Below are 27440 nucleotides of genomic sequence, written 5' to 3'. Positions count from 1 at the left end.
GCCTCGGGCAGCATGGCCTTCTGAGCATGGCTTGGGAACACCAGCATCAGCTTGCTTTCTCTGCATTTCTTAGGCTTGAAAGAAGAATCACTGTGGTTCTAAGTTTTAAATCTTCAAAATGAAATGAGTTCCAGGTTACATTTGTTGATATTGATCCCGCTGCACCTGGGGCCATTTCTAATAGGAAAGATGTTCCTCCCGTGTCACGAGTCAATTGTACTTACCACAATGACACACTGGACCGCCAGCACAGAGGAGGTAAATCAGTACCAACCAGAAGTAAGGAGGACATTGTCCCCACCAAGCTCATGGGGCACATCTGAGTGTGGGGCGGGCATGGTGGACTCACCTGAGAATGAAACACTGAGGCCTCCGTTCCCAGAACAGCTGGTGAAAGGCCCTCTCTGCACAGGAGAAGAGGTGGGGAGGCAGCGAGGGGCTGGGCCTCCCGGTGTGGCTCAGGTACAGCTGAGAGACCTGGAGACAGGACAGCAAAAAGGAAAATGCTGTTCAAGGTCTAGTACACCGTGCAAGGTCTAGTACGCTGTGCAAGGTCCAGTACACTGTGCAAGGTCTAGTGCAGTGTGCAAGGTCCAGGATGCTGTTCAAGGTCTAGTACACTGTGCAAGGTCCAGGACACTGTGCAAGGTCCAGTACACTGTGCAAGGTCCAGCACACTGTGCAAGGTCCAGGATGCTGTGAAAGGTTCAGGATGCTGTGCAAGGTCCAGGATGCTGTGCAAGGTCCAGGATGTTGTGCAAGTTTCAGGACGCTGTGCAAGGTCCAGGACACTGTGCAAGTTCCAGGACACTGTGCAAGGTCCAGGACACTGTGAAAGACCCAGGACACTGTGCAAGGTCCAACACGCTGTGCAGGTGTAGGGCGCTGTGCAGGTTCAAGGCCCCTTCCTCCACGGACATGATGACTGCTGTCCTGTCTGCTGTAAAACTGAAGGTCCCTCTCCTTTGAAACCTCATTTGGATCCACAAAACACTCATAAAGTTCCACCCTCTGTGCACATTTCAAGCCACCAGAGCAACAAAATAGAGCCTCTTATTTTATCCTTCATTTCTTGGTTCACGAGCTTTAAAATATTCTGCTCTCTGTAAGAACAGCCCACATAAATCCAGTTTAATAAAAACCCGTGAAGTAGACCGAAACCGCAGCAATTCACATCACACGCACTCTCCCCTATGCTTAGCATTGGCGACGTAAGTGAGCGAGGCTTTGAACGTGCAGAATGAGACACCAGTTGCACCTGAATCACACATGAATGTACACATTTTTCAGAAAAATACAAATTTAATTAACTTAATTTCAATGAAGTGCAATTCTAGTGATTTATGATGCTATGGGGATATGCTGCTAGGACTTCTGTTCTTGGGAATTGCTACTGAATTTTGTTACACTAGAATGAAAACTAATATAAGAAAGATGTCTAAGTCATGAATAAATGCCAAACAAAAATTTTATTTCCTGCAATCACTGGCCTACATCATGGAGGATGTCGAGGTCAGAAAATCAAGCAAGGGCCGTGGAGGTGCTGGGCCCTGAAGAACAGGGAGAGACTGGTGGTCAGTGCACCCTAGACACTGCCTGACTGCTGTGTGGGCGTCACGGGGACAGTGGGTTCTCCAATGAGGCCCTTTGATGAGATGGCAGCAGAGCAGCAGTGGTAGCGGCCTGAGTTGGTGCCTGTCTGGAGAAGACCCTGGCTGGTCAGCAAGACAGGACAACACATCCATTCAGGGTCCGTGGGCCATGCCAGCAAACCATTTTAACATGACTGAGGGAGGGCCGGGGCCGGGCCGGGGCCAGGGTCAGGCTGGGGCTGGGCTCAGTGGTAGAGCGCTTGCCTAGCATGTGTGAGGCACTGGCTTCCATCCTCAGCACCACGTGAAAATATATAAATAAAATAAAGGTGTCCATCTACAACTAAAAACTAAAAACTAAAATAAATAAAATGATTGAGGGGAAACATAGTTTGTGCTACTTCATTGCAAATTTTATATGCTTAAAATTATTTAAAGGTATATGGGAAAAGGATTTTTCAAAGTAGAATAAATGATCTACAGCCATAAGAAATAGCTCGTGAACATCACAAATGGCATCCAGTGGAACTGGTCAGACACAGAGGAGCACGTGGTGTCAGGGCCACCAGGGCAGAGTGTACCACAGGTAAGGCAGCCCCGGGCAGCATCAGTGCAAGGGGGGGCCCTGCAGCCTTGATGTCCTGCCCCTGGGTGCCCTCGAAGAGGCACCCCTTAGCAGCTGGCATCATGAGCACAGTTCGGGGGTAAGGAAATCGGGTGAATGAACGCAGACGATAAAGGAATGAAGGTGTTGTCTCAGTGTGGTGGATTTAACAACTCCTGGTCAACCAGTGATACTAAAAAGGAGATAAGCAAAGAGGGAGAAGGAAGGGCGCTGGGCACACTGTCGTGAATCATCAGTTAGTGACTGTAAGAAAACAGGGACCACAACAGGAAACGGGGCAAAGAAACACAGCTGAAACACGGCAATAAATATGAGAAAAGATGCCAGGGTCTCTGTGGCAGGGGACAGGCTGGCTCCGATGACAAGACGCCCTGCACACTCAGATGCTGGCAAGGTCCATCCATAACTGATGGCAAGGAGGGCTCCGGGGCCACGTGCAGGGCGCTGTCCCAACACCTCCCACGCCCTCTCATCCAGTGCCCTGTAAACCTGGACTGGGCCACGAGAGGTGTTCTCATTTCACAGATGAGGACTTGGGTGCTAAGTGGCAGTAGTGATTGGCCAAGGTGACCAGGCTGGGCACCAGTAGCTTGCTTGCCCAACAACATCTCTAAGGCTGAAAAACACACCTAATCATTGAGCATTGCCGTTTTAACCAATGAGGAGAAACATTGTGCACTGTCTGCTAAGCTCCGGGATGTGCTGGAGTCAGCATCTCTGAAACTCCCAAGCAGGACCAAGAAAGACCCCATCACACCAACCTCAGTGGAAAGCAAAAAATAAATTAGAAGTCTGTAGTAGAGATCGATAGTTAAATATAACTGTGATTCAGTACCAAAAAATAAGGCATCTTTAATTTAGAATACATTAACTAGGACTAACCCTATTTAAAAGTTTAAAAAAACCCACGGTTGATGAAATTGTTTTTTATTTTTTGTAAGAAGACATAGCTGATATGTTATTTGAGTGAATTAAAATCTAAGAAACAACGGCATCTGCAATTTTTGAATGAATATGCACATGAATGCAGACATGTCCAGGGAACACAGACTGGATGAAGGTGGCAGCTTGAGGTGGTGGCTGCGGCTGCACCTGCGTCCCTGGCATTGAAGACCCCATGAAGCACAGCACAGCGCTGTGACATGCCCAGAAAACACGCTGCAATTGAATGAGGTCATCTTTCCTTATCCCGTCTTTACAGCTGCAGCTCAGGAATAAATGGAGAAAACGTGGCATCTTAAATCTGCAATATCTAAAAAGTCATAGGGACAGTGGGCACACAGTTGCCTAGTGTACTATATTGACACTTTTGTACTTTTCATTATTCCCGAATCTGAAATGAACAGTAAACTAATGAAATCACAGTGACACACAGGGCCTCATGTGCACAGCAGCAGAGAGCCTCCCGGGATTAGGTCCTGGCAGGACAGACGTCTGTCCTAACACTGCTCTACTTTCCCCAGGTCACATGGGTGTGATCCGATTTTGCTGAGAATGTCATCGGGTATCAGGAACACACCGAACGGCAGGCACCCAGAAGCAGGCAGATCTCACGCTGCGTCTCTAACCCCCTTTGGGTCGCCTCTTCTCTTTAGACCGAGTGTTACTAGCGATCAGACATGGAGAGAGCCCCGAGAGTCCAACCGGCCTCCTCCTGTCGTCCTCTGTGAGCCTGCAGACGTCTCCTGCTCCCACCGGGCCGCTCAGGGCAGATCAGTGCTGAGACTCGTACCTACTACCATTCTGGAAATGATCACCGTGATATCACAACAGTCTCTATTCATTTTTCTCTGTCACCAGGCGAGGTTTCACCTGGCTCCAGTTCTCTGAGGGACTGACAGGCCATCTAGCTTTCGCTGCTTGCCATTTCCACTGTAGATATCATCAGATGCGCAGTGGGTCCCGCGGAGGTGCTCAGGTCCGCCGCATCGCCTTTTTCCCTGCTCCTGGGCATTACTGGGGACAACAGGACTCCAGGACCGTGGCCATCTCAGGCATTCTGCCTCAGCTCAAGGGAGAGCTGGTAACAGACCAGCCTTGTCTGCTTCTCCCTAATCCTCCTTGGACCCTCTGGTCCCAGTGAATGTGGTCTCTGCTGTTTATGGGTCAGGCCCGTCCTTTCTCCCTCTGTGCTGGCACCTCTCAGTGAACCGCCAGCAGAGGCAGAATCCAGGCATGCGTTCATTTCTGAAGCTAACCATCCACTTCCATGGTTTATGAAGGGGTCATTCCACTACTGGCCCCCATCTGTCAGGACCATGGGGACCTCACAGAACCTGCCAGAAGCCTGGGGCTGGAGGTGGCGTGGGCTCCAGTTTTACACTCTACTGAAAAAATTTCACTCATGTGGAGCATCTGTGAACAGGTGGCACATTCTGGAAAAGCTCACGTTTGCAAAGAACTGCACGTGAGTAAAGGTGACGTTCGCCTCTGGGCTGCACGCGGGTGCTGCTGAGAGGACACTCCCTAACCGGACTTCACGATCCAGGCCTGGACCCGATGTTTAACCATCTTGCTCATCTGACGTCTTGCTCTTCTCAAACCACATGTGCACTCCTCTGCATGGCCCCGTGTCGCCTCCACCTCCAGGGCCAGCTCCACCATCCTCCTGCCCGACCCGCTTTCCCTGGGACCTTCCTGACTCTTCAAGCTCGCCCCACTCCCATTTCCCTTCCATGGGACGCCTTTCTGACCTGGAATCCGTTTCTCTCCTTTCCCCCGCCTGACCATTGTCCATTGGGCACCCCCTCAACACGGCTCCATGTTCTTGTCCCCTGGTGCTGCCTTGGATTTTCTTCAGAGTAATTGCTGTTTTGTCCCTGGAACATCTATGCAGTTTTAAGGATGAGGACAACCACGTAGTGTCTCTCGGTATCTCACACACTGCATGGTGTTAATGGACTGCACAGGTGTTGGCTGGCTTGATGAAGCATGCTGGCTTCTGATTTTAAGTTTGCTTTTTGTAAAGCTAGTACAGGAAGATCAAGCTACTGATCCATCTTCTTCTCTCCTACAGTTCACATGTTGAAAACTGACAATGGCCTTGTCCTCAGCATGAATGGACAGCACAAGTCCCAGTATCAGCCTGCCAAGTTCCCCTCCTCGGTGACAGTGAGCATCCGATTGACACTGTCATGGCAGCGAGGAGCTAAAGGACAGGGCTTCTTGCTGCCACCCGATCACATTCGTCTTGGGATGAGCCTGGCCGGGAAGAGGGTTCTGCATCCACCATTAATGACTTGCTGGAAGGAGAGACTGACATGGTGCCAAGACCTGAAGCAGCACGCCAGTGTTAACAAGGAGGCATGGGACAAGACGGCGCAGACAGCATGGGACATGATGACTCCTGGCCTGCACAACCTTTGTAAGGAAAATCGCCCCTAATGTGTATTTCATCCTTTTATTAACCCAGTCACCAGGGGAAGAAACCAAATCATTTGGGAAAAAAAAATGTCATTTAAAAAAGACAAACATAGAATGATAATCAACAGACACAGAAACAATATTCTTTTCTTTGTGTGTCCAGGGGACAGCATGATCCCTTTAATGTGATTCTATGCAAGACTAGCTGATTTGGATTATTAAGCGCTAACGCTTCTGCAGAGGATGCTCACTAATCCAAGCTAACCTAGATCACTGTATCTACTCCTATTTCAGTTTTGTGGACTATCCTGCTTCATGGAGGTGAATTCTGAAAGTATCACACTTCTGACTTTCCTGTGACCTGCAGAATGAGGTGATTTTACTGTAAGTTTTGTATCCGTGCACATTTTATTTCACATATTCTTCTACTTATTTCCTTCTTATATTCTATGATGGTTGGGAATGATGAGCATGTTGAGCGATGTGTGCACACTGTTGACACTTTAAAAACAAACAAATCTACCAAATAGAAGAATGTTTCTACCAAAGATGTAAGATCCTATGACAAGGAAATACCATACCAAAAACCTTGTTATGTTAAACTTGGGACAAAACTTAGAAGTGGACCCCTACATTCACAGGAGCATTTAAATGAGTTATTTCTGTATATTTTCTTCATTCAGTTATTCAAAGCTGAGTTTGTCTCACTATAAAATGCTTGTCAGCTTTACAATCAACTGTGATCCTGTAGATACATCGGGAATAACGTATCACAAGTTAACATAAAACAGCATGTGCTTGTTCTCCCACATTCTCTCCTCTCCCCCACTCCTGCTAAAAGGTACAAATCGAGTTAAATAATAATGAACTTGCAAACAAGCTTAGGACTTGAAGGCAAAGAACTTCCTAATTTTCTTACATCAGTGCAATAAATACAGGTAAGGCCCATCATATCTTATATCTACAAGGTAGAAGCTGCTATCACATTAATTATCTTACCATGAGCAGCTATACAAACTTTATGAAATACCAATTAAGCATCTAAATTGTAGCCTCAGAAAATCACCAAAGCCGCTGGGACGGAGGAAGCCACTGTGGAGAAACCCAAATGCACAGCCTGGGGGTTTCTGTATGACCCTTTCTCAGCAAAGCTCAGTGACCTCACAGGAAGTAAACCTAAGTGTCTGAGGAGTAAAGCATGGATTTGGGCAGTCTCTCAGTGCTCTGAGAACGACGTCAGGTTCTAGTTCCAGACCCAGCAAGGGAGGACAGCCAGTGGACATCAGCCTGGCTCCCAACAGACTTGCCAGGGCCACTGCTCCTGGAGAAGGGCCAGTAGGGAACGAAGGAGCCTCAGCAGGGAAGGTACCTGTCTGCAACTCACCTGCCTACCAGGAGAAAAGAAGCTCTCCTTTGGGAGAAAATAACAGCATCCTGGGCTCGGCAATCTTCTACTTGGAACATTCAGTGTTTAATCAAAAATTTCCATGAATGTCAGGAATATATCCATGTAATAGAAAACTAACAGCACACACACAAACGTACATACACATACACATACACACAGTGGAAAATAATCCCAATGTCAGATCCATCAGATGTGACCTTAAAATAACAGTAATAGCCAAGATAAGAGTGGAGGCCAGGTGTGGTGATGCAACCTCTAATCCCAGAGGCTTGGGAGGCTAAGGCAGGAGGATCGCAAGTTCAAAGCCAGCCTCAGCAAAAGTAAGGCCCTAAGCAACTCAGTGAGACCCTGTCTCTAAATAAAATACAAAATAGTGCTGGCGATGTAGCTCAGTGGTCGAGTGCCCCTGAGTTCAATCCCCAGTACCACAAAAAGGAAAAAGAGAAGAGCAGAACCATTAAAAAACTCATCAGAGAACTGGAATCTTCAAGAGTATAAAATGGAAATTTTACCATTTAAAAATAACCTAACTGGTATCCATAATATAATAGATGACTAAATCAGTATATTCAGAACAAGAGATAATTAATAACCTGGTAGGCCAAACTACCCAGACTATACATCAAGAACAAGAGTAGAAAACAGAAAAATAATAAAGTTCATATTTTTATGGAAGTCATAAAACAAAGAAAAAATCACAAGTGGAAACAGAAAATATCTTAAATTCAATGACAATGAACTTATGAAATACCTGACATGTAGAAGTCAGTAAAGAAGTATTGAAAGCAAAAGAAAAGCCTCAAAAACTTTCTTTTTTAACAAAGGCCACAAACAAATGCTATGCCACATAAACAATAATCAAACCAAACTCAAAGCAAGCAAGAAGAAGCAAGGAGCAAAGGCAAAGGTTAAATGAGAATAAATACACAATAGAAAAAAATAAGCCAAGAGATACTTTTCTTTGAAGGCACCAATACAATTAATAAATTCCTAGATTACTCATTTTAAGAGGTCAAAGAATTCTTTAAAAACACAATCATTAGGCTGGGCGCAGTGGCTCAGGCCTCTGATCCCAGTGGCTCAGGAGCCTGAGGCAGGAAGATGGAGAGTTCAAAGCCAGCCTCAGTAACTTAGCAAGGCCCTAAGCAACTCAGTGAGACCCTGTCTCTAAAGAGCATATAAAAAAGGGCTGGGGATGTGGCTCAGTGGTTAAGTGACCCTGAGTTCAATCCCTGGTACCAAAACACCCCCTAAACAAAATGAAAACTCCTACAATTATTAAAAACTTAAATAAAAAGGAACGAGAATATGAAGAGCCCTGTATTTGTCAGTGAAATTAAATCCAGAGCTACAGTCCTCCCTACAAAGAAAACAGTGGTCCCCTGGTGAGTGCTTCCCAACATTTAAGGAAGAAATAACTGAGTTCACACAACTCTCTCCCAGGCTGGAAAAGAGAACATATTTTCCAATTACTTTTATGGAAGCAGCACAATTTTGATATGAAGGACTAAAAAAATAGTAAAAGAAAATTCAGAAACTGATCTCTGTCATGAGCATAAATACAAAAATCTGTAAGTACTATCTAATAGAATCCAGGATTATAAATAAAAGAATCAAACATAAACAACAGGATTTGCTTATCATTTGAAAGTAAGGAAACAGAATTCACAGACAAAACAATAAATGAGAAAAACAATTATCTCAATTGCACACAGAAAGTACTTGATGAAATTAAATACTCCTTTCATGATGCAGCCTCTTAGAAAATACCAATAAAATGGAATTTTCTTCATATCTGATGTGGTTATTGGAGTCTCCCCTGTGGTCGGGTATAATTGGTTACTTTTAAGTCGAACAACAGTTTCTACTTACTATTTTTCTGGTAATCTTATCTGGTAAAATAAGAAAAGTTTAGCAGAAGGGTTGGAAAAAAGAAATGAAAAAAATTTTTTTGTAGAAAACATGATTTTGTGCACTTAAAAAATTAAATAATTTTATACCTATCAAGTGAATTTTACAACTAACTGGATTTAAGGTAATGTTATTTTTTAAAATCTTGATTTTATACAATAACCATGCACAGAAAATATTTTTTTTTAAAAAAAAGCATTTATAATAACATTTAAATTCACTGAGAGGAATTTAAAAGAAAGAATATATTTCAGAGACTCAGAACTTCTAAAATTTTAGTTGTTCTTAAGTTGCATACAATAAAATTCCGAATCCAGGAGGTTCTCAGCCCATTCCCAACACAGCCCGGGAGTTGAGCTGATTCTAAGCCACAGAGAAATGTTCGGACCAGGAAGAGCTCAGGCCACGCTGCAGGTCCAACGGGAAGGTCTGCAGTGCAGACACCGCCGTGCTCGGGCCCTTCCTGTACGGAGCCCAGATGAAGGCAGAGGCCCCCAGAGCGCAGAGGGGAAGACCGGTCTTTAAAGAAACAAGGACGTGTCAAACCGACCACAGAAAGAAAACTGAATCTCACCCTACCTCTTCCCAGGTGCTTCCCAATGCACTTAGAATCCAGAATCCTCAAAGTCCTCAAATCATGGAGAAAAAGGTGACCAAACCATTTTAATGCTTTTAATTTGCAAGTCTTGGACAGACACTTCACAAAGGAGGATGTCACTGGAGGACAACCACGTGAGAACGTGGTCGATGCCATTGCTTCTCAGAGAAACACATACAAGACGGAAGTAAGCGTCCACCCTCCACAGCCAGTAGAACGACAGACAAAACAAACAGAACTTGCTTATTCACAGAAGAGAAGCAACCAGGGGTGCTGTATTCTGTTGGTGAGAACGTAAATCGGCACAACCACTTGGAGAATTTCCAGCACGTCCCCACACTGAGCACGCGGCACACCTGGAGACCCCAGCTCCTCTCCCGGAGCTGAGCCTAGCAGCGTGGTGCACGGTGGCCGAGGTCCTGTGAGAAGCTTGTGGCAGCGGTGCCCTGGCTCCGACCCGGTTTCCACCAGTGGTGAGAGCGCCGCATACACACAGAAGGGACTGTCAATGAGTCAGACGAAGGAGAGGTGCCCGCTGAGCTACTGTGCTGCTCCTTCCAAAGAGCCTGTGGCACTCCCCAGGCTCTGACCCTTGACCTGCGTGAGGGCTCCAAGTGCCACTGCCTTGCATAAATCAGTTCTGCAGAACATTCAGTATCCACCCGAGACTCCGGCGTTACCACCACAAACCTCACCGGAATGTCACTCATGCTGCAAGAGCAGAGTGACAGAAAGAGCCCTGAGCTTTCCTCAGAGCTACTGAAAAGCCAGGTCGGATCGACTCTAACCCTGGGACAGAACTTCTGCAGTGACTGTGCGTAAGTCCTCTCTCTCTCTCGTCTGGGCTGCTCCACGGGCCTTGGTTGCCGGGGTGAGGCTGGGGAAGGACTGCGACAAGGATGACCATTCCAGTAGCCTTAGGAAACTGACTTCTGGTGCCAAGGGCGGGGTCCTGGTGAGCAGCAGTCTTGTTCTCGAGAGCTGTGTCCGTGAGGACTGGTTCCTCAGGGGCCTGGAGAGCACAGCCTCTGTGTCCTCCTCTCTCCCCGCCTATCTACGGTGTGTCGGGCGGCAGGAGTGCACATCTACTCCCGACTCCGATTTCCACGCACCTGCTCCTCAGTGTGAATTCCACTATCCAGCTGAGCTGGGCTGTGGACTCACCCCACAAAAGGCTCCCGGGGGTGCTGTGATCCACTACTACTTCTGCATCACACTCTTCTCCAGTTGGCTGGAATAATCTTCCAAAAGTAATTTATCTCTTAATGATGAAGTTCTCACAATTAAAACTAGCCAGTCATTTGGGAAAATCTACACACGCAATATTTTCTTTCCAAGTCCCATGCTTCAACCCAACAAAATCTCTTTAGGAAGAAGTTGTGTGTCCAAGCAAGGGCTCTAAGGAACAGATTCTGAGTTAGTCATGAGTGCATGGAACAAAGCTACATACCACTAGTTTTAGCCAGTCTCGTGAGTACAGTCGTAGAAAAATCACATATTTTGGGTGCAAAGCCTACTTTTGATAAAATAACTCTGATTTTTAAAGTTGCCTCAGAACAAACTATAGTGACTAACATGCAAATATTCATTGAGAATTTTAAAATATTTCTGAGAAGTGTGGCCTTCACTATTGTTTCTTTTATTCTTTTTTTCTTTTTTCTTTAGATTCTTTGTACACAAATGGGGTACAACTTTCATTTCTCTGGTTGTACACAAAGTAGAGTCACACCATTTGTGTAATCATACGTGTACACAGGGTAATGATGTTAGTCTCATTCTATTATCTTTCCTTCCCCCTGCCCCCTCCCTCTTTTATTCTTAATCAATCATCTGATGCACAGGTGTATCCCTAGAGAGTGTTCCTTTGTATCATTCAATGGTATTTTAAATTTATACTCACCAAGGTAGAGTAAATTGGGAGTTCCTTGAATGGGTTAACAAGCAAGAGGATATCACCAATGAAAGTCTGTTAAAAAAGACAAAAATAATTCATGAACCATATGTACAGTACCTGCAAAGATTAAAAATTACATGACTTATGAATCATCAGTGGAGAAACAATGAATGAGGAAAAACCATATTTTAACATGTGTAAACCGTTTCAAATATTTTAACTGAAGAAATAGAAAATTCAAATTAAATAAAAGCAATAGGCTTTGTTCCATTAAACATAACAACTGAAATGAGTAGCTGCTAAAAATTCATCAAGGGATTTTGTGAGCCAGTCTAAATAAAAATACAGAATTAAAGCAAATAACAAGCGCCTAGGAAGAAGCCTGTGGCGTGATGGTTCCATGTTGACACAGGACAGCAAAGTACACAGAAGTCATTAAAGCTCAAGAAGCAGAAACCGGGTTGGAGTTAGGGAGACCAAGCAATGAGATACAAAGTCACAAAGAACAGAAGAAACAAAGCGGTAACAAAAGGATAGCGTTAAACCCAAATGCATCAGTAAGTGCAGCAGATGCAAAGGTTCTAAACACTTGAGTTAAAAGACACAGATTATGAACTGGGTTAAATGATGAAATAAGTGCCACTTGAAAGATAAGCACCTTAAATATAAAAATGAAGAAAATTTGAAAGCGAAAGAATGAATCAAGACACAAATGCAAACAACACTACCAGGCGAGAAGGTGATCCTCCAACGCTTGATGCAGAGAACAAGTAAGGAAGTAGCGCCAGAAATAAGAAGGGACGTTCCATGGGGTAACCTGACAAATCAGTGAGGAAGACAGAGCAACTGTGAACTCCCATCAAAGAAGATCTGGTGTCATTCAGAGAAAATAGAACAGCTAGGAGGACAGAGCCATGTGTTTACAGAGCCATGTGTTTACAATGACAGGGATTTTGCTTAGTAGTTTGTGGAAGAAGCAAACAAAATGTCAAATAATCAAGTTTGACCAATTAATTTATATGGGCCATTCATACAATGGGGAACACACATCCATTTTAGGTGAACGTAGACCAATTTCATTAAATTCATTCATTTATTTAATTTATCATTATTATTTGTGTGTATGTGTATGGGGGCACTGGGGATCCAACCTGGGAGTGCTCTACCCCTGAGCTGCCGCCACTCTCCTTTTTATTTTATTCTGACACAGGGTCTCATTAAATTGTCCAGAATAAACTCCAACTTGTTGAGGGCTGTGCCATGTTGGTGGCGCCGGGATGGCACCTGATCACATCGGCAGCGAGGAGGTTAATTGACATAAGCACACTCAGGTGATTTTCTCGTCCACGCACACAATGTATGCACATGTGTTCTCCAGCACTAATTGCCTGCTCAGAGCGTCTGGCCTAATCTTTGTGTAAGAGGCGTGGCCCTGCTCTCCGCCTCCTGGAGGTGATATAAGCGTAGGCGGAGTGAGACAGAGACAGCGGCCATTAGCAGAGAAGCAGCAAGATACGCGCGGTGCGGCAGTAGCCAGAGAAGAAAAGACAGAGCAGCCGCTAGTAGGACACGCGCGGCAGCAGCGAGTAGGGGCGGCGGAAGGCAGATCGCGGAGCGGAGAACTGAGACGCATCACTAGGGCACCTTGGGTGGACGTACCCTTAGTTCACAGGATGCAGGACTTTAAGGTGTAGCAAGTCTCTTCCGCTAAGCTCTAAGCAAAGCCTGTCCTTCTCTCAACGTCTCCTTAAGCAAAGTCTCTCTCTCTGATAAGCAAAGTCTCTCTCTCTCTCCTCTCAAAGCAAGTAAACCTCATTTCCTCTATCCTCTATAAACAAGCAAGAAAGCAGTGCACTAAAGAGAAAGATAGAAGTGCCTCAGTTTCCACTCCACCACCCATAAGACCCGTGCAAGTTGTTGCTGCAGGCGGTGACAAATATCCATGGATTTTGGAACCGCAAAGAGCCAGCGACACAACTTACTATCCTCCTGCCTTGGTCTCCAGAGTGGCTGGGACCACAGGCACAAACCACTGTGCCCAGCTTGATTTCATGAAGTATAGCGGATCTGAGTCACTCAGAGTACGTTCTCTGATCTAGGTAGGATTGAGAGTGGAATATTCTGTGGTGTACAGGAAATTAGCTAAGAGTGTTTAGGTGCTTTTACTTCAAAAACAAAGCAAAAAAGGTGACTATTTGAGATGATGGATATGCTAATTTGCTTGACTGAAGTAATCACTTCACAAAATATCACACAACATCATGTTGTACACTCTAAATATAAGCAATAAAATTATTTTTAAAAATATTCATTTTAATTAAAAAATAAATCAATAATGGATGCCTCCCCAAATCACCAAACATTTGGAAATTATACAATAAATATGCGGATAACCTATGAGTAAAAAAGAATGAAAATACAAGTAAGAAAATATTTTGGTTAAAGCATACTTTAACCCATGGGCTGCAGTTACAGCCACAGGTGTTTCTGGTATAAAGGATATAGCCTTTTCATATAGATATATATGAAAAGGTGGTATTTAATGAGTTGGGTGGACAGTTCAGGGAGCTTGTAAAATTATATAAAATTATACAGAAACAATGAAGAAAATGAAAAAGTATGGAACAGAAATCAAAGGAATAGGCAGAGACGAAAACAAAATCAAAAACCCAAATTGGTAATCCTTTGAAAATCGACAAAATTGATCCAAATAAGAATGATTAGAGAAACCAGAGGCAATACACCAGTTACCACTGTCAGAAACAGAACATGGCTACAGACCCTGCAGACCCGAGAACAGATGAAGAAAGAGGATCTTATGGACTACAGTCAGACTCGGAGTTTGATGCTTAGATGAGGTGGACAGCAATCCTGGAATGGTTACACATCTTACCAAACCAAAAGAAGAAGAAACAGAGAGTCCGAACAGCTCTTTTCTGTGAACAAAACTGAATATGTGTTAGAAACCCCTTGCCCAAAGAAAGCTTGGGGTTCACTGGTGATTTTTCCCAACGTTGATTACAAAATAAACAAATGTTGTATGGTTTATTCTAGAAAATGACAGACAAAATATTTCTCACTTCAAGAGGACTTCATGAACTTGGTGTCAGACTCTAACAGATATGCAATGAGAAAAAAGATACACAAGCTGACCTCTCATTAAAATACATGCAAAATTCCTAAGCAAAACAGTGACACATTGATCTAACAATATAGAAAAAGAGAATTTAATATATCTCAACCAAATAGGCTTTATTCTAGAAATGCAAAGTTGCCTTCATATGTGAACTCAACACCTATAATTAATGATACAAAAAGACATACAATCATCTTCATAAATGGAGGAAAAGCACTTAATAAGATTTGATGCCCATTCTTGATTTAAAAATAGTAATAACTTAAAACATTGAACTGCCTAATCTAAGTAAAGTAATTGTAGTTGTGGCATGGCTTCTCAAACTACCTTCTTAATTATAAAACACTGGAGTTTTTCCTTGGGTTTGGAAATGAAGTGGGATGTCTAGTATTGCTGATTTCAGTCAGTTTAATGAATAGGCATATCTCATAAAATAATGCAAGGAAAGAAAGGAAGATGCAAAAACTTAAAAATGAAAAATAAAAATCATTACTTATAGAACAGCATTGTAAGCAAAAAATTGAATTGAATATTCATATATATTAAAGTTTACTTATGAATTTAGCAAGCCTGATAAAGAAAAGGTGAATATAAAAAAATCAAATTGCATATCTTCCTTTATTATTCATAAACAATTAGTGGAATTTTATTATTTCAGTAAGAATATACTCTCAAAACTTGAAAAATGCCTAGAAATAGATTTAATACATCTGGGCAAGAGGTCTAAATCAAAAAATAGAAAATATTTTAGAGAAATTAATGACCAGAAGAAGAAATATAACATTTCATGAAATGGAAAAAGAATTACTGTAAAAATCTCAATGATTCTCGTCTACTCTCTATACGTGAAATGATGCTAATGAAAATCCAATTGAAATTGTTAAATTGACTTTAAAATATATACAACTGTTCAAAGGTCAGGACTGTATGAACAAGGTCAGAATTTTCTTCCTGGAATATTAGGACTTCCTATGTATCAAGATTTAATATGTACCTACAAGGATTAAGATATTTTGGTTTTGGCTGGACAACAAACAGATCATTGCAACAGAAAAAAAGGTTCTGGAAGCCAGCCAAGTCCCCATTCATCTGATTCGCCACAGGTCACTGTAATTCAGCAGGAGACAGATGTGTGGGAAAGCACTGGTCCTGAATGTCCTCTTTAGGACTGTGACATCATTTCCACATGGCAGTATGCCTTCAATCCACTTCAAGAAGAAAGTATAGGAGAACATTTTCATGATCAAGGCCAAAATGTCTTAAACAGGACCCAAGACCACTGACCCTAAAGAAAGTGAAAAGTCATAAAGTTCTCTTCACCTGGGGACACCACTAGAGGAGCGCAAGAGAAGCTGGCAGTAAGGAAGAAGGAATATGCAAGGTGCTTCTCTGGCAGAGGAAGAGCATTCTGGTGGTAAGAACTCCTGCCTATCCAGGAGAAAGAGAAAGAAAACTCACGACTTTAAAGAGGCACATAAGCAAACAGACCCTTCACAAAGGGAGATGTGACAGCTGTGACGTCCGTCAGTACTGTCATTAGTTACTAGAGGAGCGCAGACTAGGACCACAAGGAGGCACCAATCACAGCTGCTGTCTGTGGGCTGGAGTCTGAAAATACCAAGGAAACAAGTCACCAAGCACACTGAGAGCTAAGGGCCGCATCTCCTGAAGCCAGTAGTGTTCCCATCCCAGTAAACCCCGGGAATCCTTCCGCAGCTTACCACAGAACTACCTGCACTTCTGGACCCCAGGAAACAGGTGTCGGACTGTCTGCTCTCACAACAACATGAGTGGAAGGATTCCAAGGCCCTGCAGTCGAGGACAGTGGACCTCAACAGGGATGTATTCAGAGTGGTCACTGTTGAGGAGCAGAACTTACTAACCAGTTCTACAAGCAACTGTAGCTGCATGTCAGAAATACAACCAAGAGTGAGAAAGAAACTCCTTTCAAATACATTTTAAAAAACAGGACGAAGCTAAGGTCACGGGTGCCAGGACTTTGTAGCCACTGCTGTGAACCAGGGCAGGGCCTTTCCTATCCCGTGCTGTCAGGGACCTGCTGCTTACACAGAAGGTCACAAAATAAAACTGCACGAGTCAGCCCACTAATGAGTCACATATCGTTCCGCGTAAGCCACAATTCCAAAGAGCTTGCTCAAAACAAGGATCTTTCAGTATTATTTGCCAAAAACAGAAGAAAGGCCATAGAGATGAAATAATAGGTTTGATGTAGTACTTTTAAATTACTGTTAAATTCTCGAGAAGAGAAAGGAAACTGCAAAGTTGATTGCATTTGGAAATTAGCGGATAAAGGAGATGGAAGACTTTTTAAAAAGTCCTTCTGCAGTCGCGTTCTTCTACTGAGGAATCGTGTCCTGTTGGCCTCATTGCTGGAGGACGTGGAGAAGGCCCGTGTGCACCTCGCGATGACGGGACAGCTTGTAACGCTGTGAGCGCACGTGAACGGCGAAGTCACAGAACGCGACTCGGAGCGCGTCTGGGGCGCTTTGGGCGGAGGGCGCCGGCCCTGCTGCCCAGGCCTCCCCTCCAGCCTGCGCTCTTGCTCCCTGGCGCGCCCAGGGCGCCTCTCCTCCGCAGCGCGCTTCCCGACGGCGGGGAAGGACCTGACGGGGGCCGGCATCGCGCAGCGGCTGCGTGCAGGTGGGGCAGCAGCCTGCCGAGGGGTCGCTTCTCCCTGGCGTGAGCTACTGTCCGCCTCTGACACCAACGCGCCACCTCCACCGGTCACCAGGTGGAACCCGCTCCGCAGTCCTCGCTCGGGTTTGCTCAGGGCCCGCCGTTAGGTTTAAGCTCGGCTCAGCAGATGTCCTGAGCTCCTGTGTTTATTTTGTGGCTTTTTCTTTATGATTCTCCAGTCCCATTAGCGTGTTTATGCAGAGATTTCCGCTGACAAGCTTCTTTGCTGTCCATAAAAGGACTGGATGGCGCATCCTGTTCTCCCCGGCGTTTCTGCCGGCATTTCCCCGCAGCCTGTGCCTCGTTATCGTCAATTCCTGCTGTTTGAAGGCTGGGAACTTCCTACTGCTGCGGCCATATGGAAGCCTCCCAGTCTAAACGTTCAAACGAGTGCTGTATAATTTGGTATGAGAGCAAGTTACCGTTGGCTTCAAAAGGTCTCATTATATAACAAATTAGACCACAGAAAAAAGATGAAAATCCTGATCAATCAATTCAGCTAACATATTGTATCTGGGCTCTGAGGCAAGTTAACACTTATATCAGCCTCAGTTGTTTGCCATGGATAAACAAGTATTAACTTGGCTTGTGCTAAAAATGTGGACTTGGTCTAAGCAGGCTTCTTGTCTATTCAGTGTTTATTGTGCAACCAGCTCACAGTTCACTGGATAAGGACATCAGGTGTGTGCATCTGTGTGTGTGCACATTGGACGTGTGTTTAGGAGGGAAAAACACAATAAAGTCTAAATAAGGCGAACATAGAGTATTGCAGGTTGGTAGGTTTGCAGAGATGTGCGGCCAGGTGGGAGGATCGATGGCAGGTGTGGCGGACAGGGACAGGCGGGGGGCCTGCAGCAGCAAGGAGTCTGGCCTGAACACCTGGAAGGAGGGGCGGGGGGGCATCAGCATAGGGTGGTCAAGCCCTTCAGGCAGAGGCCTGCGTAGAAGTGCCAGATGGGCACCAAGATGACCAGTATGACGGCTAGCACCCTGGCTTTCCTCTGTGCACACTGGAATTTCTTTCTGCAGGGAAAGGACAGGGTGCAGTGTGCATTCTAGCAGGCTCACCTGTCTCCTGCCCTGAGAACACACGGAAGGAAAGTAAGAGAAGCCCATGCATTTATTTGAAGTTTAATGCAAAATGCAACAATTGAAGTAAGATGTGTGCCAGGGCAGCTGCATTGGAGGCTGCACTTTGTGTGTATCTTGAGGGGAGGCCTGATAAGATCTGCAGGAAAAGCAGAGGTGGACAAGGAAGAGAAGCCAGCATGGACATGCTTGCCTAGTGAGCTACCTGAGCAACTGGCCAGCTAGGCCAGGCCATGGGAGGAGAAGGTGGGGAGAGGTGGAAGGGCCAACTCTGTTTTCTAAAAGGTTGAAATATGGACTAAACTAGTGTTTTCTATTTGTGGAGAAGGAGCCCTGGTTTGTAGTTCAATTAATCAAGGGCTGATACTTTTGTAAATGAAAATAAAAATGAAGTACTAGAGAAGTGAGGCTAAAAAATTACATGAAGACATACAAAGGGCAAACCCCAATTCTTATTTTATCCACAGACTCAAATTAGACCATCAAATTGTAGAATGGGTTCTTTAAAATGCTTATTTTCTTTGCAGACTTGTAAGAAGTTCACATGACTAGTAGTCCACAGAAGATGTTTAGGAAGGACTTATCATTAAATCCATAATGTTTAAATTGCACGTGGTCCCCTTAGGTGTGAATTCAAACACCATAACTCAGAGCAGTCCTTTTATGAAGTTGATCCTAGGTGATGTAGCTCTTCAGTATTTCAAGTATGGGGACAGGAAAGCCAGTCCTCACATAGAGTCAAGTTTATATGATATATATAAACTTGAGAAAGCCAGGAAATGTTAATTCCAATGAGAGAGAGATAGAGAGAGAGACACTGAGTAGAGCAAGAATTATCTTGAAGACATGTCAGAGCCAGGACTGGGATAACCTGGTGGGAGTCAGTCGCTGGACTGGAAAGCACTGGGCAGGCCTGGTGAGAGCAGGACAGTGTGGCTCCACCCTCACTGTGCTCAGCACCCAGCACAGGAGCCAGCTGTCAACCAAGCACCAACAGGGCAGCACAGCCACGCACAGAGATGCCCGTCCTAATGACCGTCCACCGTGACAGCCTGGAAGCTGGGGGATGCTCACCAAGGAACATCTGAGTGGAGGTTTCCCCTGTCTTTCATGGGGGAAGAAAGATGATGTTGGGGAAAGAGGAATCTCAGGGAAGTCCCTGCAGGGGGAGTCACACCAGACCCGTGAGCGATGAGCAGGGCAGAGTCCTCAGGGCTTGTGCTCAGGACCCAGGGGCAGGTCGTGTGGTCTTGTAGCTGAGGTCCCAGCCCCTGGACAAGGACAGGGGTCTGCCTCCCAGGAGAAACGTAAGCCACAGGCAACAGTTCTGACAGAGGCTTTCAGAGGACCTGCGTGCTTCGTGAAAGTGACCTCAGGTCATTGTGAGGTCTGATTGAGGGGAATGAACTCCTGAAGGAAGGCAGGGCCAGGCCTTGGAGAAGAGCTGGTGGCCTGCAGGTGGGGGCCACGGAGGAGATCTGTGCAAAAGTGGAGAGCTGGGAGACAGAGTCACTGGCAGCCTGCAGGGGACAGGAACACCAATAGTTCAAGCAATCTTTCTGAGTTACAGAAAGACAGCACTATAATTAAAAGTAAAAAGCTTAAAGAAAAATAAACAATACTGGGGATGCAAACCACACACATTTTACAAAGTACCAGGGTGGTAACAGACCAAAGTAATCAGCTTTCACCACTTAATGCCAATGACTCGCTATCATTAATTTTGATAGAAGTATTTAATTTTAAGTGTATTTACGGTGGCAGGCAATTTATCCAAGCGTCAAGATGCCGTATTGCATTTTCATAGACTAATCAGTATCTAACAATTTATGACTTGTAAAGAAATCTCAGAGTTCACATTTACATGGAAATTACTTAATCAATTTCTCAGGAGATTAGGAATAATGGGTATTATCAAGAAAGGATAACAGGTATGTGCATAATCAGATTTCTCCGCAGACGTTCTGATTGAATTGCTCTCTGCTCTGTGCAGAAAATAACAGAATCAAAAGGATTGGGGGCAAAGGATGGAGGGGGACTGCAAGGGCTTTGAGATGACAAGGGGCCTACATTGTCCTTGGCATTAGAAGAAGGGACATCCAAACAAGGTAGGGCCACTGCAGATCGGATCTCTGTACTGTCTGTTGTCTGGTAATATTTTTGTATCCTGTTATCAGAAATCTGTGTCTGAATTATCTACTTTACACACAGAGGCCCTTCCTGACCATTTACAGCAACAGTTTTTCTTTCCGTGCAAATGGAGCAGCCCTCATGCATAGTCAATGAGCTCTCTTCAGCTCCTCTTCCAGGTCTGGCAGCATAAAGCAAAGGAGCGGAGACAGAGTCATCTTATAAGAATTAGTAGATCCTGCTGGGTCCAGCAAGATCATCACAGCCATCACCAGAGCAGGAAAGTTCAACAGTGGTGAGTACTCGCGCCTACACTCAGTTTGTACTTGCTTCTACACTTAGCTCTGAACTTGGAACCCAGCTGCACTTGCCTTATGGAAATGAACCTGAACTTTAAGACACTCAACCGAAGCCATCACCACAAACAGAAGCTACCAGAAGCCTGGTGCTGGCCTGGTGTGCAGTGGTGAAGGGTGAAGAAGTTATCAGCCAGGCCGGGCAGGGCAGAAGGCAATCTGTAGGGCACTCACGTGTATCTGATTGTTCCCAAAGCGCTTCTGAATCTCGTACAGCAGGCTGCCGTCATCGAGCTCGCTCAGCGTGGCCAGGTCGTCGTTGGGAGCTGGAGGCATCAGCTTGACCTAAGGAAAAGACAAGTGTGGTCAATTCTAATAGCTTTCCAAGGAGCTGTCCCACGTTAGATGTTCCGCCTGCAATCTCATGTCCAAAGCGTGAGGCCCACTTGAGTGAATAAACTGTTATGAAAAGATGACACAGTTCAATAAAAATGAAGAAATCAAACCCACAGAGGAGTGTAATCAGAGGAGACCCCGTGCTCCACACCCATAGTGTACACGTGCACACCCTGCAGACACCTGTCACTCGGTCACTGCGTCCATCAGCATCTCTTCAGCATGGCAGTGCTTCCTCCCCAGCCGACCACTCAGGCAACTGTGAGTGCTTTGTAGGACAGAGAGCTGACTCAGGGGACCTGCACCCCATCTCCTGTTACTGCTGTTCATAGACCTTAGTTTCTGCATCATTAGGAGAGGCTGGATGTCAAAAGCGGGTTCCAGATCTGTGTGACTTTTATTCTGTTTACAATACTCTCAAGCGAGAGTGGAGAGTAGGATAACCCCCGTGAAGAAAGCAAAGACTTCTCGTTTCTTTCAACACTGGGAGACAGAGTTTGAAAACTGAGCAATATTTTAAATAAAAAAACAGATGAATTTGGATTCTTTAATGAGAGGGAAGTTAGCTTGGGAATGTGCAATGCTCAATTTTATGGATCTAGAAGATTCTCTGAAAAGTAAGTAGAAACTGGATATAATATTACAGCACTGGTTTCCTTATGTCAAACAAGGAGAGTAAAAGAACAAAGAATGTTCTTGTCCACGTCCTTGTGAGCACACAGCACATTCCTATCAGTGAATTCATGTTTGCATTCTATATTTGCATTTTATATTTGCATCTGTATTAGATATTGTATTATTAATTTTGTGTACCATTGCTAAGTGATTTATACATAAACTTTGTGTTTTAACAAGTTAGCCAAATGTTTATAAAGTGAAAAATATGACACATTTTAAAAGCTAAACATTGGGCTGTTGTTCAGATACTGGTGAATATTTCACATACTGGAATCTTGCCCATGAGTTCCTGAAGTCAGTCCATTGTTTCCCAAGCTGTCCCTGACCCATTACCACAGAAACACAGTCCAGTCCTGGACATCTCAGCCCCGGGAAGTGGAAAGCCATGGCCACGTATGGAGGACTCTGGTCTGTCTCTTGTTGAAGAGGAAGTCATTTAGGGATGTTTGTGAGAGCACGGTAAGGAGGACTGTGCTTGGGACATGGAGGCAGGGACAGTGACCCCTACACGGGCTCCAGGATGAGGGAAGGCCTCTGAACAAACATGAACAGGGGGTGGTTCACAGTCAGGAGCCGGTGGGTGGCAATGGAGGGGAGGGGTCTCGTGGACTGCCCATTGAACTCCTGCTTGGGGCGAGGGCCATGGGGCCTCACCTGGTGAGGTGGAGGAAGAGAACCCTGGTCAGAGGTGGAGGTGACCAGAGGTCAACCACAGGGCCCCTGGCAGAAGGACTTGACAGGGTGCTTTCACCATAACTGTATTCACAGGGAGGTGCACAGGGGCCTGTGGAAAGCCCCAAGGTGGGGTCCAGTCTATCCAAGTGGAGAATCCTGGTCACTCACTCATCATCTGCCCACTCTGAGACCCTCAGCCATTTTCTGCTTTAGAAATCAGATTCTCTTCTCATATTGCTTTTGAGGGAAATGTCTTTGCTAAACAGTAACTTAAAAGTTTTGCCTTCGCTGTTACAGCCTCAACCAACTGCAACACAGCTCCATCCTGAACCAATGACGAAGTCCTGAGGCCACACGGCTGGTGAGTGAGAAGCGGAAGCTGGGGAGGAGCCACCGGGTGACAGGGCAGAAACTGCAGCATACACCCAAAGATCCGCCGAGTTTTCTTGCTCATCTACTCTTCGCCCGGCATTGGACTGTTTAGCACACAAAAGAGAAAAAAGGGGCGGAAGAAAAGGAGAAGTGACCAGACCTCCCCAGGGAGAGGAGCCTCCACAAGCTGTGGGCGGCTACGCCGACTCTGTACCTAGGGTCAACGCCGACAAGACTGGAATTACGAATGGATGACTTCACTGTGGTCTAGGTTCACAGTCTGGAATGTCTGCCCTCATCTACAAAAGGAATCTGAGAAATAAAGCAAATGGATTGTATGTGTTTTATGGAAGGGAAACTTCTCTACAGAGAGATGCGTAAGAGGGATATTTACCATCTATTTAGGGGCAGATATAAATTTCTTTTCTTTCTAATGTCTTTGCAAGCATTCGCTCAAAGAACAAAATCTTATGCACAGTCATAAATACCTCCAGAACTATAAATGTAGATATCTATGCATGATATGCATGCATATATATGATATGAATTGACAATATGATTCAATATTTTTTTGTTTTTGTTTTTTGGTACTACTGACTGAACCCAGGGCACTTAACCACTGAGCCACAACCATGGACCTTTTTATTTGCTTTTTGCTTTTTGAGACAGGTTCTTGCTAAGTTGCTGAGGCTGGCCCCAAACTTGGCAATCTTCCTGCCTTAGCCTCCCAGGTCACTGGGATTACAGGCATGAACCACCATACCTGACATGATTCAATATCTCTGAACAACACAAAAATATAGTAAAATATGCAGCAAGTGAGCATGCATATATAACTCCAAAAGCAATCATAAAGGAGAAGTATTAGCAAGATTATTTTCTTTAAGCATAATTACTTACACTAATAAAATGGCTCTTACGACCACCATCTTAACCATCTCAATGCCAGTTTCCTCCTGCACACTTCAAAAAAACATGGGTAGTGTGATGAAGCTTGCATTTGTTCTAGCGACATCTCCTTGGCATTCCCACAGACTGCCATCTCCAGTGGCAGCTGCTGCAAGGGGACAGAAAGCTCTGGGCTGAAGCAAAGATGTGAACACTCCCTGGCCTGTGACAAACATAATGCTGGGTAGATCAGGGAAGAACCTGCACGCAACAAGATTCCAAAATAGTTCAGAAGGAGGCTCTGATGACCCACTTGAAGCAAGAGCATCTGTGACACAGATTCTCTATGCAGATGTCAAAGACATGTGATAGCTCGTGGCAAGTGGAAGAACAAGTTGAAGTGGAAGAAAAGTCATAGGCTGAATAATGCCCACCACCCAGGTCCACAGAGGACCACAACAGTAGTCCAAGCCCGAATAAGAGGAACGGGTCAAGGAAGGCCCCCCTTGGACTGACCATCCTGGTGGTTACTACAAACCTTCAAGGAGAGATGGAACCACAAAGCAGACATAGTCCAGAACAGAAGACCCAGCACTTAGGAGACAGGCTGAGAAACGTTTTGAGAACCAGCACGAATTGGAGCGTTGGAGGTGTTCTGAGTCTGCAGACCCCCGGTTTCCACCATTCCAATACGGCTTCTGTACTGTTGGGTTCACTGTTTTGTTCCTTTGTGATTTTTCTCTCTCGGAGATAAGAAGTCTATGTCCAGGGACCAGACATCCAATGGGCAAGAGAGATGGTCTGACATGTGGGATAAGGGCAACCAGATTCAGGTTCAGGGGAACTTAGCAATCCAACATGGAGAAATGAAGAGGAAAGAGAACACCAGAAGAGACAGGTGGCTGGTGTCCCCACAGGCCAGTGTAGTAGCAGGAGGACACTTTGCTAAGCGTCCCAGAGCTTCCCTGCCACCACGACAGACAGCCTGGAACAAGCCTCCTACCGCCCACTGCGTTTCTTAAGCAGTGGCCTCCTCAGGCCTTTTCACTGACTGCTTGCTCCTGCGCTGGGACCTATGTGCCCGAGAGGTTGTTGGTGTGCCTGTGGACAACAGCAAGACAACTAGCGCCGGACTTCAGAACCCGTCTACGCCAGGCCACGTGGAGTGCAGACCTTCCCTGCTGTTTATGGGGGTGTCCCAAGGCAACAGGGTCACGGGAGCTGCGCCAGGAGCTTGCTACCCTGTACCCAAAAGAGCCCTGAGTACGGGGTCAAAGAAGCCTGTGGTTCTAGGTGACTTGCTTCACTCTCTGAAGTCTGATCCATCTAAAACTCAGTTTGAAAGCTGAGCAACAGTATCAGAAGTGGATAATAAATTGCTCACAGTGATATTTGGGGGATTTAAATAGCAAATAAAAGCATTTTTAAGTTAAAGTGCTAATCAATATAAAGTGTTATTTTATATTAGATTCTCTACAAAGATCTGAATTTACTTTGAAGGAATAAAGCCTGGTGGATGTACTGAGTGGCATTATGTGAGTTAAGCAGGTTATGAAGGCAGAGAAGACTTCTGCTGCGCAGAATCTCCTATGCAGTCAATCTACACTGACTGGGGAAAACGGAACTTCTTGCATGGTTTTGAACAGCATAAGAAAAATTCTGTTTTCTCAGAGATAATGTAAAAGCTAATGTTAATTTCATTTGTTCTCAGAAATTAAAAAAAGGTTAAATCAAGCCTTGAATATTCATTAACATAGTTACCATTTGATAAGACCTACATTTTACGAAATCTGGAAGGAGAGATGCTAAGTGGTTCTATTTTAATTTTAGAAACTTTTCTACATTATGGACCTCTCTAAAAAATGTTAATTAGACTTGGTTGCTTTGGGAAGCCTTCCTAACACCCTCCCAGGACACGTGAATGCATCATCCTGAAAATGTGAGCACTCCCTCCTCTGCAGCCACCCAGCCCTGGTGGCCAGGAAGACCCATGGGTGTGACATGGGTAGGGGGAACATGGGGCCTGAGAGAGATGCTGCAGGGTGGGAGACCGAGCAACCACCTCTCCAGCCCAGACGAAACACTAAACATAAAGAAATCATTTATTTCTGTGGCAATGAAAAAAGAAAATACATTAATTTCTGTAATCCTTTGCAACTCCCAAGTGCCTTCCCATAGCTTAGGAACAGTGTGCATGTACACAGGTACACACACACAACACACACACACACACACAGACACACACAGCACCACCATGTTTACTTCTAAGGATAAACAGCTCTTAATGACTCTTTGCTCTTCCTCTTTTTGTGTATATTTGGATAACTGCAGGACACAAAAAAATACAGATTATGTAATCATCAAAACAATGAGAAAGAACCCAACGGGAAATCTGTAAGAAGTGATCCTGGCTGAGTGTCCATTTCTCTTAGGTGGTAAAGACTGTCAAAATCTAACTGCCAATATAAACAATGGCAACCATGCTTGTCAATTAGGAGTACAATGCCCTACTTACCTGTGGGAATTGCAATCAAAATACTGACTTATGCACCCATTAATTTTTCTCTGAGTGGGAAAGAGCAGATACTTGCTTTTGAACCATTTGGATTTAAAGCACACTTCCCGAGGGAGGCTGTGTAGACGTGTGGTGAGTACCTGCTCAGGCTTGCTGGGACCGTTCACCATGCTGCTTTCCGGGGTCCCGTCCTGAGGCTGCTGTGCACACACACTTTTTGTCGCATCTTTGAACATGATGTCTTTTTCCAACAAACTGTCTTGCTTGGCAATTGGCAGCACCAGGGGACTGCTACAGGAAGCAATCAATACTATAATTAGTTTTCTTCTCTCATTGTCTTATCAATCAGAAACTACAGGAGCGCTGGACTATTGAAAGTTGTTTCATTAAGAGAAGGAACAGTTTCTATAAACTACAGGGGAAAATAACAGTGAGACATCTGTCAAGTTTTCTATTAATTTCAAATTTCATTCAATTTAATCCCTAAAAGAAAAAAAATATTCATTTTAACTCTAGAATAAAATGTTTACTGATATATATTTAATTGTAATAGACAAATTGATAAGTAATTCAAAAGCTATATTTGAAAGGCATAATTGAATTAAGCAACATCCTTAAATGTGAAAATAGATTGCAAACAGACAGGCCTAATCATGTGATTAATTGAAATATAATTCACTTTAAGATTTTAAAAATGGAATCACGGGCAATATTTTGAGCTAGTGCTGAAATTATACAAAGCAAAAATGCAAGCATATTTAATCAAGCCAACCTATGTAAACACAATCATTTCATGTAGTCTGCAGGAGTGGTTAGATTTTGTTTGAAGCCCAACAGGACTGTCTCTTTTCAACTATAAGGTTATTGAAGTCTAACTTATATACAGTAAACTGACCCTTGCAGGTCTACAGCTGAATAACAGAAACGTACATGTTGTGTGATTAAAATAACCAGCCATATCCAGAAGTTGTTTTGTCCTCTCTTTGTGCCCTTGGGAATCACTTATCATTAGATGTGTTAGTGGTTTTTTGATGTGGTCTCAATTTGAATTCTTTTAATTTTAAAATATGTAACTGTTCAATGAAGAATGTGTTTAGGGTGTGCAAAGTGTTGATTTAATAGACAGCCTGCAATGACTGCCACAATCATGCTAATGCAACATCCATCATACCCATGG

At 44.5% G+C, this 27440-nt stretch overlaps 1 protein-coding gene across 4 annotated transcripts in view; it reads right to left on the bottom strand.

Moving 5' to 3' along the window:
- The window catches only part of MYO16 (myosin XVI), a 551974-nt gene that overhangs the window by 235643 nt on the left and 288891 nt on the right, over positions 1–27440 (bottom strand). For all 4 annotated transcript variants that reach the window (XM_079137420.1, XM_079137419.1, XM_079137417.1 and 1 more), the window contains 4 exons: positions 26404–26554; positions 20974–21084; positions 11398–11463; positions 350–477 (listed from right to left, as the gene is read on the bottom strand). In XM_079137420.1, coding sequence (XP_078993546.1) covers positions 350–477; positions 11398–11463; positions 20974–21084; positions 26404–26554 — 456 coding nt within the window. The remainder of the gene's footprint in view (positions 1–349; positions 478–11397; positions 11464–20973; positions 21085–26403; positions 26555–27440) is intronic.

This window comes from Sciurus vulgaris (genome assembly GCF_902686455.1).
Source record: "Sciurus vulgaris genome assembly, chromosome: 4".
Classification (NCBI taxonomy): Eukaryota; Metazoa; Chordata; class Mammalia; order Rodentia; family Sciuridae; genus Sciurus; species Sciurus vulgaris.
Note: the sequence above shows the minus strand (reverse complement) of the source record. Positions and strands in the feature narration are given on the sequence as shown.